The sequence below is a fragment of the Pogona vitticeps genome, chromosome 7 (genome assembly GCF_051106095.1).
Source record: "Pogona vitticeps strain Pit_001003342236 chromosome 7, PviZW2.1, whole genome shotgun sequence".
In the NCBI taxonomy this organism is placed as follows: Eukaryota; Metazoa; Chordata; class Lepidosauria; order Squamata; family Agamidae; genus Pogona; species Pogona vitticeps.
The window spans coordinates 7533813-7548407 of NC_135789.1; the positions used below are offsets into that span (position 1 = coordinate 7533813).

The window sequence follows — 14595 nt, forward strand, 5'->3', positions numbered from 1 at the left end:
TCTGTTTCAGAGAACTTTCTGGGGACCCCGGTGCAGTGGTGGATAAGGCAAATGAAAAGCGCAGGGCCACATCTTAGCACTCATAACTGTTCATTACTAAGTTTTAGGAGAGACATGTCAAAGTTTTAGAAGAGAGGGAAGGCAGATGAACAGAAGTTGGAAAGCCACCCAATTACAGTGGAACGAGAAAAGGGGTGTGGCCATCTAGGGAAACACAAAAGGCCATACTACAACTCCAGGATGGCCACATCTGGCCCCAGAGCCAATGTTCCTGACCCCTGTATCCGGGGGGGGGGGTAAGGGGGAACACACTCCTAGCTTCCGAACTGCAATGCACAAATACGAACATTGGTTTGATTTTTGCATTGAAAAAACTACAAGAAGACAAAGCACTGTGGTCATTTGATGGCCACCCAGAGTATTAAAATTATTAGCATAAAGCTATGAGTTGGGAAAATAAATATCTAAAGAAATTCCTTGGTTACCAATTAATAAATGCATGGATGGAGCAAAGAAATACCGGTTTTTAATGGTGCTTGGCCTCTTCCAATCACCTGCTGTTCTAAATCTGTTTTCATCTGGGTTTTCCTTTAACTTTTCTTGGCTCCGTCATCTTTTCTTTAAATTTTACCAGCGATTTTATCTTCTCTTTTCTATTTATTTTGCCTTCTCTGTGATTTTGTTGTGTAGTTTTTAACCTGCATTTTAACATCCTGTGGATATTGCCTTAAAGTAACCCCTCCCTCCAAAAAACGAGAGGAAGATATGAATATTTAAAGTCACGGTGTAGAATGGCCAGTTTTCGTTAGAATTAAAGACTGGAGAAGATGGTGATGACTATTGTTACCATCCGTGCTGATTTTTTCCCCTTGTCTTTCTGCCTGTCCACAGTGACTTTTGAAATAAGTAATTTGACTCTATAACAGTAATAATATTAAAACTCATCACCAATGTTACCTCAGTAGCTTTCAGAATGTCTCACTTTTATCTTTCCTAAGTGCAGTATCAAAACTGGTCAGTAGAGGGAACCAGGGAGCTATAAACATTTGCTGTTGTTGGGAGATAACAATAGCCAAACTCTATGCTTCTTTACTCTGGAGAAAAGCCTGCTAAGTTCCATTCTTCTTTCTTTCTTTAAATATTATAATAAATAACACAGGACAAAACTAGCAAAGAAGAAAAGAGGAAAAAAATACACATATCTTAATACATCTCAAAATATATATCTAAAATTAGTGTGCCAGCAGAGATAGATTTCCTCCAAAGTTTTAATGATCATGCCCCATAACCCTTCCAAAATAACACTATCTTTTGTTTGGACAGATGTCCTTTATTGCTCCATTATTCCCAAGGAGAAGTATGCTGCTCTAAATTCATATTCAATTCATGTGGTCCATCAGGAGGGTCAGAATGACTGCAATTATATATTACATTATCCATGGGATGCTGTGGTTTAGACTACAACACCTGGTGCTTGTAGTCCAAAACCACAGGACATTTGGGACTTGTACGAAGACACCTATCTACACCCTTCTCTTCCCAACTATACAACCCTAGGCTGCTGGTCTTCCTGCATCTTTGTTTATGGGAGCTAAACAGGGTTTAACATTTGAGCCCTCCACAGACTCTTGAAAGTCTGATTTAAAGATGAAGAGCCCTCACCAAAGAGAGGAAGAGTAGGCTGGGAAAAGATATCCACCACTGACTTCCTGGCAATGGGGATTGATACTCCAGGTAAGGTCAACACTCATTACTACTTAATTAGATATTCTTGCTGCTGATCATCTGTTGGTACAATGTCTGGACCATTTTTTTTTTGAAACTCTCATTTCTTCTCCCACCCCGTTTTGTTTTTAAAAATATTTCCTACCCCGAGGTGGTCTTCTGAAGAATTCAAGAGTCAGCCACGCTTGTACCCTTAATAAAGGTATTACTCCACTCGGTTTCCAGCGCTGGCACGCAAATGTGAACATGACGATCAATGGCTTGGTGCCTTCGCAAATAAGAACACAGTGCCCTTTGACACCTTAGAGACAAACACATCTCATTTGGCACACGTTTTCATGGAGTGCATTGTTAAGATGTTCTGGGATTCTGCCTCTAGTGTCCAGAGCTGTTGTCCATGAAGACATGCACAGAGGAAATTATTTCGCCTTCCAGGTGAACAGGAGGCTGACCATCTGCATCTGCTACTGTCTTCACAAAACTACAGATCCCCAGAATCTTATAATAATGGAGTTGGATGGGTCCTATAAGGCCATGGAATCCAACCCCCTGCTCAAGGGAGGAATCCAAATCAAACCAGAGGGTTCTCCAGTTTTCTCTTGAATGCCTCCAGCATTGGGGCACTCATCATTTCTTGAGGTCATGGATTTCATTGTCGTACTGTTCTAACAGTTAGGAAGTCTTTCCCTGATCTTCAGCCTAAATCTGGCTTCATGCGGTTTGAGCCCAAAAAATCAGGTTGGCTCAGTGTGAAAGCAATATGGCTCTTGCACATGCATGGTGCAATTAGGAAACCTGCACATCCTGAATTGCTTGTGATGCAGTTGGGTACAAGCTATTTCCTAGTGGTCCCATGGATCCATGCCCAGTGGATCTCTTTTTGGGAGGGCTGGGTTAGGAGTGATTCCCACCTGGGTGGAAGAGTCACTTTAAGGGAGAAGGGCTCCCAAGCAAAATGACCCTCTGTGATGCAATCAGATGCTCATCTTTCTTGATGTCTGATCACATCCTTGGTCCCCGTTCTTCTGTCCTTGGCCTGTGTATTGCAGTCTTACATAACCCAAGTGGATCTAACAGGCAGCGAAGACCCAGATTGCTAGTCAGGGCTGTAGCTGCTGCTCACACTACTTCATGAACAAATCTGTTTGATGGCTGCCTCTCCCGTAGGTTCTGAAGACGTGTTGGGTTGCACACATGGAAATGGCAGTCCCAATAACTTTTTCCTCCCGAGAATGGAGATGATTTTAAAAAGAGAGAGAAAAGAAAAGAGGGATATTCAGACCAACAGAAGAGAAAAGGATAAGAAAATCCTTCTTAATCCCTTGTGATCTCTGTAACTCAGAGGATGCTTTCCTTAAGGAAAAAACCAAAAAAGAGAGGATGCGGATGGTGGCGGCAACGGAGAACAAAGCTGACAGCTGCCCTGAACATATCGCTGGGCTGGAGAGTGGCGGAATGTTCTCATCCATGTTTGAGTTCTCCCGAGCGATGCAAGTTGCGGCAGGCTAAAGAAATGTTTTCGAAAGGTGGCGGTGGTGGTGGCGGCAGGGAGAGATAGAAAGAATGAAAGAAACAGGAGGGGTAAAACCCCAAACGCCCTCTTGCCTTCTTGTGAAAGGCTGCCTCCGCTTAAACCGCTAATCCGGCCAGTTAGTCAAACTCCACCGAGCTGTTTGCTGAGAAAGCCCACGCCTGTCTGCCAGCTTCAAGCCACGAAGAGTGCCCCAGGCACTTGGGCACCCCAGAAGCAGGAACTGGGCCAAAGGCAGTGCTTGGGCATGGCCGTGGACCTCCCCACGTGGCCTGTCCTGGCCTATGGGGATGCCGAGCAAAGCGGCAGGTGGAGGGGAGAAAATATGCAACAGGACAAGACGCATTCCAGCAGAGAAGCTTCTCAAGTATTTAAGTATCTCTTGAAAGACATCTCACTGACGCTCACGGCTGGAGTCTCTCCTAGATGGGGTGGAGGAAGAGAAAGAGGAGTGCGAGGGATCTATCTAGTCTTCTGACCTCTTAAACTCTACAGGATGGGAGAGCTTGGTCAAGACGAGCCAAAAATTCAGACTCATAGATCTCAAGGTGTAAGGGTCACCAGGTACAAAGGGCTTGGAGAAATGGTCAAAAACCTTGACCTTCATGGACTATCACAGCAGACAAGGACCCTAGCTGAAGAGGGCATGTCTTCCCCCCAGAGCAGGGATGGGCAAAATAAATTTGGCCCACTTTCTCTGTTTCTCACGGAAATACCATGCCGTGCGAACATGGCTAGTCCCACCCCCTAAAGCACTGGACACCAACTCCCGTCCGCCGCAACCGACCTGGCTAGTGTGTCCTAGATCAAATCAAGCCCAAATTCTCTCTAGAAGCAAAAAGGACGAAACTGAGGCTGTTGTACTTGGAGCATAACCCTGGAAAAGATAGTCGAGAAAGGAGGCACAGTGGGGAATTGAACCCACAGCCTCTGGTACCCAAGTCACTGAACGACCCAGCATTGCCCAGCAGAGATGGATTGGCTCCATCGCGGAAGCCACCGCCTTGAGTTTGTGAGAGCTGGGCATTTTGGAGGTCATGCCTTAATGGGGGGTCGCCATGACTTGTGGGCAACTCAACATCAGCACAACAGCAAGTTAGAACAGCAGAGCTGGAAGGGACCCTATAGATCATCCAGTCCAGCCCCTGTTAAGGAGGCCCAGGGATGGACTCAAACTCTCAACCTCTGGCTTTGCAGCCGGTAGACCTCAGCCAACGAGTTCTCCATCAGGTGGTCACGTGGGAGAAGAAGAAAGATGGTGTCGATGATGCCTCTTTGTGTCACATCCTGTCTTTTCGTTCTCAGTGGCGTGGCAGAGCAGCGCCTGCTCTTCTCTGCCCTGAGAAATGCAGCCCATGAGCCCCCCCCAAAAAAAAACCAACCTACCAGCACAGGCTTTGTACCCTTCCCCTCCCTGCTCCTCCTAAAGCATCAAGGAGCTAGACGGAGAAGACAGAGATGAGAGATGCCTGGGGAGCATTTCCCTTCAACTTTACACCCAGGACGAGTCACAACATTTACCTACATGGTAATGCGGCTGGTATGCAGGCGCTGCCCCCCCCCAATCTCGGTGCTCCACCCCTGTTGCCCCACCCTGAGGCTGGAGTTTTAAAGCTAGGTTAGGCTAATTGCAAAGTAAGTCTAATTCTAATTGTAAGGGAAGTGCCACCCGTCTTATGGGATCCCACCCAGTGGGTGAAATTCTCTCTCTCTATGATTTTGTCTCTGCTCTACTCACATGCAAACACTCTTGCTTCTGTGACGCCTTTCTCTTCCTGAACCTTCATGCCCCAGATTATTGTATATACTGAACTAGTTGTGCAGTATTATCTGATCCCAGTGGGATTCCAACATATTCAAGGGGACAGAGTTAGGTTTAGTGGAAATATGTTTTTCTTATTCCCTGATCTTACTGGCAGAGAATAGCAAGCTTCTGAAACAACGGTTAGTGAAAAGCAAAGAAGAAAGTGGCAAAGCCGGACTGGAGTTGAACATTAAGAATACAAAAATCATGGCTCCAGAGGAACTATGTAACTTGAACACTGACCATGAGAAAAACTGAATGAGTGAAAATGTTTTAAATACACACCTTGGCTTATCATCAATCCAAAGGGAGACTGCAGCCAAGAAATCAGGAAAAGACTGAGATTTGGAAGGGTAGCCAGGAAGGAATTAGAGAAAAAATTATCACAGTAGAAGGGTGTGTCACTGGATACCAAGATCAAGATCATCCACACTCTTTCCATTACCGATCGGGTGTGAAAGCTGGACAGTAAAGGAATCTGACAGGGGAAAAAATTGATTTGTTGGAAGTGTGGTGCTGGAGGAAAGCTTTGCAGATGCCCTAGACAGCCAGAAAGATGAGCAAGTGGGTCCTAGATCAAATTAAGCCTGAACGATCTCTGTGGGCCAAAATGTTGAAGCTGAGGGTGACCTACTTTGGGCACTTCACGAGAAAGGCAGGATTCTCTGGAAAAGACCAGAATGCTGAGAAAAGTGGAAGGCAGCAGGAAAAGAGGAAGCCCAAAGATGAGTTGGACTAATCCAACTCCCTAAAGGAAGCCACGGGGTTGAGTTTGCAGGAGCTGAGCCGGGCAATTGAGGATATGACATTTTGGAGATGGCTCATTTAGAGGGTCACCATAAGTTGAAGGCGTTGTGAAATGGAACAGAGCTCAATTTTAAAAGGGAAAAGAGCACTTCTGAGCTAGAGCAGAGTGCCTTTGTACGAGAACGCCGGGCAACTCTCCACATTGAGAGTTTACGTTTCCCAGGCAGAGGGTGATTTGGAACTAAGTACAAAAAAAGGCCAACTCTGGGGCATTTGCCCTATCCAGCAAAACTCTCCATGCACCAGAAAGCATCCTGGCAGAAGTGCCTCATAAAAGCATCTTGAGCATGGCTCTGATCCTGTTCTGGTGCAGGAGGGTTAAAAAGAGTTAACATCATTGCGGGTGGACCTTAAAGACCAGCTTCATTACTACAGCCTTCTTCTTGTTGTTAAGGCACTCAACTTTTTTTTTTTTAATGACACAGACTACACCTTGCCCTCGCTCCCAGCAAGCGGGGTGCTCAGTTGAACGGCCTCAGAAGGATGGAAGGCAGAGTCAACCCCGGAGCTGGCTACCTGAGCCCTTCGGGTCAAACTCGGCTCCCGGGCAGAGTCTTGACTGCAGTACTGCTGTTTAACCCCTGCACCGCGAGGCGCAACAGATCCAGCCGGGTCCAAAGAACAAGTCAGGCATTTAACCATGGAAGGAAAATGCCATGCTGAGATGTATAGGCAAATGCTGTCTACCTCCTCACCAGTTTTTTTTTTTTTTAAAGGTCAAATGCAAAAGACTGGAGCTGGCAACTTTTGGGGGGAATCCCTTCAAAAGAGCGTCCAAGGACAGCCAGGACAGGAAACCTATGTTTTTGGACACTCAGAGGACAGCCTTTGACTCGGAATACTAGCTTCACCCAAATGACCTTCAGCGAGACCTCGACAGACCCAACAACAATTTCTTATATTGGCTTCTCACTTTACAACGATCACATTCATCTTAGAACTGCACCGCTGGAAGGGACCCTATGGGGCCATCCAGTCCAGCCCCTGTCAAGGAGGCCCAGTGGGGGGAATCGAACTCTCAACCTCTGGCTCCACAGCCAGAGACCACCACTGAGCTGTCCAGCAGTTCTTAATTAGAATAGCTAACTAACTTATAACCCTGCCAAGATCTTTCAACTCCACTCCCATGTTCTCCTGCGACACTTTTGACAAACCACGAAGAGCCCTTCCTTTCAAGCAAAAGGAACTTTTCCCAGTTCTGATCCAGATACGGGCATCGGAGAGAGCCTCTTAAATCGGTGGGACTTAACCTTTGTCTTGATTAGTTTTGAAATCAATGGGACTGATGTTCGTTCATTGCAATTTACCTAAGCCCCTGGCTGATCCCAAAGGATCTACCGTGACACACATGACGGAGGCGAGCTTCAATCCACAGGATAGGAGAGCCCGGAGAAAACCAGCAAAGGTGGCAAGTGGGTACGGCATGATCTTGATGGAAAGCACCAAGAGAAGGGACTAGAGCAGAGAATGGGATTGTGTGCTTAACCCACTGCTCTGTAAGAAAAACCCACGGCTGCAAGGTTCCAAAATCACGTTCGGAAAGGCAATTCCTTGCTTGGAAAGTATGGAAAAGCAGTTATGGGGATGGAAAGAGGTCCCAAGTGACTGAAGGAGATGAACGTAAGCACAGAAGCTGCTTTATGCCTGCTAGATTTCCCACACAAAGCTTATTTTCCCAGGGGGTGAGGAAAGGTGATAGATACGGGATAGGCGATACCCCATCCACATTCTCGCACCACGACCGAAACAAGCCGAGCATTATTACTGATTAGCAGCAGGTTGATTTGTAATTTTAGAATTCTATTTCAGTTGAATTTTAATTGAAAGATATAAATATGGAGACCTGTACTATGGATGACCATCAAGATTTAGACTCTACCTTTCTACACCAAATTGACATGGTCAAATGTAGTGGCAGAGAAAAAAATGTGAGGTATTAGAAGTTGCTTCTGAATTACAACTGTAATCGTCTTTAAAAAAAAGTATATGGGATGTTCAAGGGACGGTTTATCCCTGCCACCAACCTCATAATGAAATTCTGAGGCTGAGCAGGGATTCGAACCCAGGTCCTCTGAGCCCCAGCCGTTGGCTCTCACACACATACACAGAAGGGCATGCACAAAAACACACAGGCAGTGATACATAAAAATGTATATCTATGGGTTGGTCCCACTCAAAGACCATCAAGCAAAAGATACAACCAGCAATTAAAACTGCATCGTTCACTAAACACACCACAGTGACTCCAAATAAGGAAAAAATATACTGAAATGGAAGAGTCCTTAGGTCTGACTCAATTTTTTTCTTTCAGCGGGTTATTCTATGGGATAGTACAGAGCTCCACATGGGCTATGTAGTACAGAGAAGATTCAGAGCAAAGTAGAAGAGGAAGTTCTGTCTCAAGAGAACAGATTTTAAAAAATACTAAGTGCACGTTAGCTGGCTAGATAGCTCAGTGGTTTAGGTACAGTATCTGGGTGCAAAGCCAGAGGCTGGGAGTTCAAATCCCTCCCTCCCCCAGTGCATCCCATAAAAGCCAGCCTGGGTGGCCTTGGGCCAGCTGCATAGTCCCAGGGCACCCCCAGAAGAAGGGGACGGGAAACCCCTTCTGAGGACTCTTTACCTGGAAAAACCTGAAAAGGTTTGTCATAAGTCAGAGTGGTAGAATATACCAGATGGGTGGGGTATAAATCAATCAATCAAATAAATAAACAAATAAATAAATAATCATTAAGTGCAAGATTAAGGTCAACAGATTAATTCTGTAACCTGTGTAAATTATGCAAGTTAAATGCAACATCCATTGATGTCTTATTTATTTAAAATATTTTAATCCCACCTTTCTCCTTAAAAGCAACAATATTTAAAAGCTAAAAACAGTTAAGTACAGGAATATTCTTTTTTTTTTTTTAAAAAAAAGTATTATATAAAAAGTGGAAAATAAAATCATGACTAAAATACGTTTAAAACAACCAAGCACACCACCAAGCCTGCAAGATGTGTAAAATACACCAAATAAAATACTTTTTATATTTGTGCCAGCCCTGTGAAGAAGCAAGAAACGCCAACATACGTCCAAACCACTCTCCCTCATTCCTGGAAAGCTTATTTCTCGACTCCAGGTTCCTGCCCAGAGCTTAGAAAAACAGCTCTGTGGGACTAAAAATCCTTCCTGGGTGGGGATTCTGGGCTTTGGCATTCCCCCCCCCCCCAAAAGCAACCTTCTCAGGCTCTGTTCCTGGCCTTGCACTCTTAAGCATAAGGGCTAGAAACTTGACTGCTGTTTTTAAAATGAAAGCTGGGGGGGCGGAAAGCGGCGCTTGTACCACGGCAAACCGTGACATGCTCTGTGAGGGAAATGTGGAGGGATACCTGATGTTTCTGTGCAGTCCCCACAAATATGGATTCAGCCCCAGAAAAGCTGGGTTTTTTCACACTTCTTAGCTGAGCTTCAGGGCCAAGTGTCATGGATGGCCAAGCACATTATTAACTTGGGGGTGGGGGGGAAGGAATCTCCTCTCCAGGTAGCAATGGAGATTAGTTGCGCTTTGTCAATCACACAGAGCTGATAATTCCATTTTATGTTCCAAATCCCAATGATAGCCCCAAATGCAGCCAACTCATCAAACCAATAGGACTTCTGTAAGCACTGATTTATCATTCAGCAACAGGTCTGCTCTGATTTATTCATTATTTATTTTTATTTAGTTACTTATTTATTTTATATCCCGCCTATCTGGTCGGTTAAGACCACTCTTAATCATCGTCATCATGCTCTGCCAAGTCAATTCGGACCTATGACGATGCTTTTCAAGGTTTTCCAGGTAGAGAATACACAGAAGTCGTATCCCATTCCCTTCTGTGGGGGATCCCTGGGACTGTGCAGCTGGCCCAAGGTTACCCAGGCTGGCTCTTCTGGAATGCACAGTGGGGGGAATCGAACTCCCAACCTCTGGCGCCACAGCCAGAAACCTAACTCACTGAACTATCCAGCCAGCTGATTTATTCATCAGTTGCATTTATATTATGCAGATCCTCCCACAAGCTAAAGGCAGCATTGGGGGGGGGGGGAATCCTCTCCCACTGCTGTATTGCCGCATCACTCCTCTGAGGTAGGTCAGACCAACAACGTGAGTTTCAGAACCAGTTTTGAACCCGGGCTTCCCCCAAATCCTGCTCCATGTTACTAACCATTACGCTACACTGTCTCTCCAGGTGAGAGTGGGAAGTGGCTTCAAGCTAGCGCATGACTGAGCATCTTCTGGTGATCGGAGCCAAAGATGAGCGAAGGGACTCAGCAGGTATGAGCATCTGGCCACTTTCTCTGCCTGGGCCCCCTCCAGCTGCCATCCTGGGCTTCTCCCCCAAAGGAACAAAACAAAAATAAAGCTACATTTCGGATAGTCTAATGTTTTTGTTAAAGTTCTGCTCTGTTGCCTGGGATCAGAGGTTTAACCCGATAAACCAAATCAACTTGACTCGAAGAGGGAAGAGGAACTCATCCGAAGAGTTTCATCACCGCCTCCGCCAAAACTCTATATAGTGGTGCCTCACTTAACGGGCGCCCCGCTTAATGACAAATCCGCATAGTGACAATTTTTGCTGCACAGATTATCGTCGCTATGCGGGGCACCCCTGTATAATGAAACCTTTAGTATCTGGGCAAGTGGCACGACTCCGAAGATGCCAGCCAATGCCTGCTTTTGGACTACAACGCCCGTGCTGCTGGAGAGATTCCAAGGATTTGTAGTCCAAGAAACTCACCCCGCCAATGTTCCCCGTAAGTTCTCCTTGGACATTTTGGGACCGAGGTGTCCCTCCCTCTGGAAACCCCAAGGCGGTGAAGCAATGCGCCCCATGCGTCCAGCCAAGTCCTCCCCACACATCAATGCGACAACATGCTGATCGCCAGCGGAATTTATTTCCATCTGGCAAAATCATGCATCGTGGGTGTTCTAAAGTTGGGCCGAGGGCTCAACGCAGCAATCACGCAATATTTTGAGCAAGGCGAAGGCCTGCAGGTTTGAGCGCGCATGGCTTCACCGTTTTATGTGCACGCCACAAGCACGATGATTAAAACCACACACTTGTGCCGAGTTTAGAACCATCCAGTGCACCAAATCAGACCTCTCATGCTTCTAGTCCATGCAGATCTTGTTACCAAAGTATAGATAATAATAATAACCACAAATTTGGATGTGCTAAGTTCACAGATCTTGGTATATCTGGGAAAAACTGCCACAGCCAAACCAAAATGTCATACGCTCAAAACCTTATTTCAGGGTGCTCTGGATTCAAAAGACTGTGATTCTAAACTTTGTCCTAATCACAAAGCGAACAATGACGTAAAATTGATATCTTGACTTTTCAGACCCAATGTTAGTTCAAAAAAACACAAAAACAAAAACAAAAAAACTCAGATCCCAGCACAAAATTAATACATTTTTGTCTCAGCGACCACTCAAAGCAGCACATAAAGAAAAGTATCAATGTTAATCAGATATACTGTATAATTATATGAATTCTCTTTTCAAGGGTGGGGAAGGGGAGGGAGACCAAATCTGCCAGAAAATCACATCTTTCCTTTGTAGGCTTCACTCTGTAATAACTAAAAAGAGAGAAAAGTGTATGACCCCCCCCATCTGTACCCAAGGGCATCAGAATCTATGCTCTGTGGTTTTCAGAATGTATTTCTCAACTCTTTGTACTTTCCCTAAGAAACTTAGAACCAGGAATACTTCCATTTCAGCTTCACAACAGCCCCAGGAGGTAGGCCAGACTGGGAGACACCAGCTCCTCTCCTCCGGAGGTGTCTACTCTGATGTAAACCCCGCTGAATTCAGAAAGGCTTACTCCCAGGAAAATGCACCCCCCCCAAAAAAAAAAACAGCCAGAAAAAAAAACCACTCCGCAGCTTTTATCGGAGACACAAAACCTCGACCCGAGACAGGGCGTTGGAAGCTAAGAACCCAATGCGGGCACAAGGCGAGGTCTCGCACAAGCGTGCCGTGGAGCGTGTGCAGAAAGCTCGCGCCGACTGCCGCCTCGCCAACCAACAGAACGCCTCGGAGGGGAGAGGAAGGAAGCAGGGCTTAAAAACCTGAGAGCCGTGGGGATGATTTTCCCCAACACCCCCCCCCCTTCCAGCATCCCTTTAAAAAGTGACGCGTATGCGCGCCACGCCGAAGAACCTTGTGGCACCTGCAGGACCAACGCGTTGGCTCGCCGCCCCCCCCCCCCCCGGCCGTTCCCACGTTGCCAGTCCCCCTTGCCCCCACCGAAGGGGGCCAAAAGGGGCAGCCATCGAGCGCCCCAGCCGCCCGGACAGCCGAGCTCCAACGCCTTCGCCTTCCGGGTGCCACAGGACGCTTCGCCTGGAGCGGTGGCTGCCTTGATCGCCTCCCGATCTGCCCTTCTTCCAAGCCTCCGGGAGAGGAAGCGAAGGAGAGAGGCGGCGATCTGGAGGCGCTCAGCTGCTGCGCCGGGGCACCTGCTGGAGAGGCGGGCCGGCGGGCGGCGGCAGTGGCCGCTCCAGCCCCGGACGCGCGCCCTGCCTGCCTGCTCGATCGCCTGCCCGATCGCCCGCCCGCCTGGGTGCCGGGCTTCCCCTCCCTGCCGCCCGCCCGCACTCACAGCCAGTTGCTGGCGTTGGCCGAGAAGGCGGCGAAGATGAGCAGCAGGAGGGAGCGGAGGAAGTAGCGCGGGCTCATCGTGGACGGCGCGGCCCCGGCCCCCGGGCGGCGCTGGCAGGGCGGGCTCCCCCGCTCCGCTCCGCTCGGCTCGGCCCGGCCGGCCCGCAGCTGCTGCCGAGCCGCACTGCCGGGAGGCAGCCCGAGGAGCGGCCGGGCGGAGCGCGGGCGGCCCCCGGGAGGCGGCTCGCGGGGCGGGACGGGGACACCCCGGAGGCGGAGCGCGCACGGCCGCCCCCGCCGGCCGCCCCCCTCCGCCTCCCTGCTCGATCCCGGGGAGTTTGCTCGCGAGGAAGCCCGGCGGGCCTTCCCCCCCGCCTTGCTTACTCCCGAGTAAACGTCTCCTTCCCCTCCCTCCCCCCAGCCCTTGCCACCTCTCCCCCGTGCGCCCCCCCAGCTGCGCGCCCAAGAGGAGGGGACCTGCCTCCGGGGACGGGGGGGGGGGGGGAAAGGCAGCCTCGCCGCTTGCTCGCGAGTAGAAGCGCCGCGCTTCGGGCGGCCAAGGGGGGGAGGACGGCCTCTTCTGCCCCAGCCAGCCCCGCCCGACCCCAAACCCCCTACCTCCGAGGAGACGCGCATCCCCGGAGGCAAACCTCCCCGGCTCCTCTCCGGAGCTTGGGAAGGTGGCCCAGCCTGCGCTCTCGCTGGCCGCGTCCCTTGGCCAGGTGGAAGTGGGGCTCGTGTCTTTTTCTCTCTTTAAATCCCACCACGCGCGCCTGAAGCTCTTGCGGCTGGGAAGGAGGTCCCCTGGGAGGACGGTTCGAAGTGGGTCTGGTCCAAACCCTGCGCCCCTCCGAGTTCCTCCCCACAACTGAGGCTGGGAGCCTAGGCGCACCTAATTCGGGAGCAAGCATCGGGTTTTTAAATATATATATTAAAAAACCCAAATGCTTATATATATACACTCCCTGGAAAAGCCCCTGATGTTGGGAAAGTGTGAGGGCAAGAGGAGAGGGGGACGACAGAGGACGAGATGGATGGACAGGGTCATCGAAAAGACCAACATGAATCTGACCCAACTCCGGGAGGCAGTGGAAGACAGGAGGGCCTGGCGTGCTCTGGTCCATGGGGTCACGAAGAGTCCGACACGGACTAAATGACTAAACAACAATATATATATAAATGTTGTACGTGTGTCCATCCATCTGTAAATGCATATGAATATGTACATTTGTATGTATATATAACACACACACGTTTATTTGGGTGTATAAGTGTGCGGACAGATAGATATAGATATATAGATTTGTGTATACACACACATATAGACATATTTGCCCCAAGCCACAAAGGTAAAGCCAGAGATAAAGATTTAGAGGTCTCCTTCTCTCTTTATTTATGTATTTATGGAGAGAGAGGGTGTGTGTGTGTATAACATACATCTATATCTGCATCTATATATATGTATATAAAAACTGCTGGACAGCTCCATGGTTGAAGTCTCTAGCTTACAGAGCCAGAGGTTGGGAGTTCGATTCCCCCACTGGGCCTCCTTGACAGGGGCTGGACTAGATGATCCAAAGGGTCCCCTCTGGTTCTGCAGTTTTAAGATGATATTATACTGCATATACATCTATGTATCGATATGTTTATAGATGTGTGTGCATGTGTATATATATTTCTCTAGCCAGAGATGGAATTCAAACCGGCTTCCCTCTGTCACCTGTGAGGAATACAAGCTTCTGATTTTTTTCCCTTAGAGGTCCAGAAAGCTCTTAGAAAGACATCTGGCATCAGAATCCTTGAGGTGACCTTTAGGGTCTGCCACACCTCGGCTGCTGCTACAACCAGCTGTTAAAATTTCGGGTATTCTAGCATTGTTGGCCTGAGAATAAATCCTTATCGAGTGATGTATTTATTTCTGTACCAAGTTTCTAGTCCTCCTGAGCCCCCCCCCAAAGTTTAATTTTTTTAAAAAAAGATTTGCAAGTACATGCAGGGCATAAAATGCAAACTCAGAAATGCTTCTTGAACATGCCAGAGTTCAGACAGAATAGTTTTGTGGCCCAGCCCAGCCGAGATCAGCCGGATCAGCAGTT

At 48.1% G+C, this 14595-nt stretch overlaps 1 protein-coding gene across 3 annotated transcripts in view; it reads right to left on the reverse strand.

The window, feature by feature from the left end:
- The window catches only part of WNT4 (Wnt family member 4), a 31326-nt gene extending 18452 nt beyond the window's left edge, over window positions 1-12874 (reverse strand). For 2 of the 3 annotated variants that reach the window (XM_072977688.2, XM_078379119.1), the window contains exon 1: window positions 12501-12873. In XM_072977688.2, the coding sequence (XP_072833789.2) occupies window positions 12501-12577 (77 nt within the window). In that variant the 5' untranslated portion in view covers window positions 12578-12873. Of the gene's footprint in view, window positions 1-12500 lie in introns of all 3 variants that reach the window. The other variant, XM_078379118.1, reaches the window with a different exon arrangement.
- Window positions 12875-14595: the final 1721 nt, after the last annotated feature.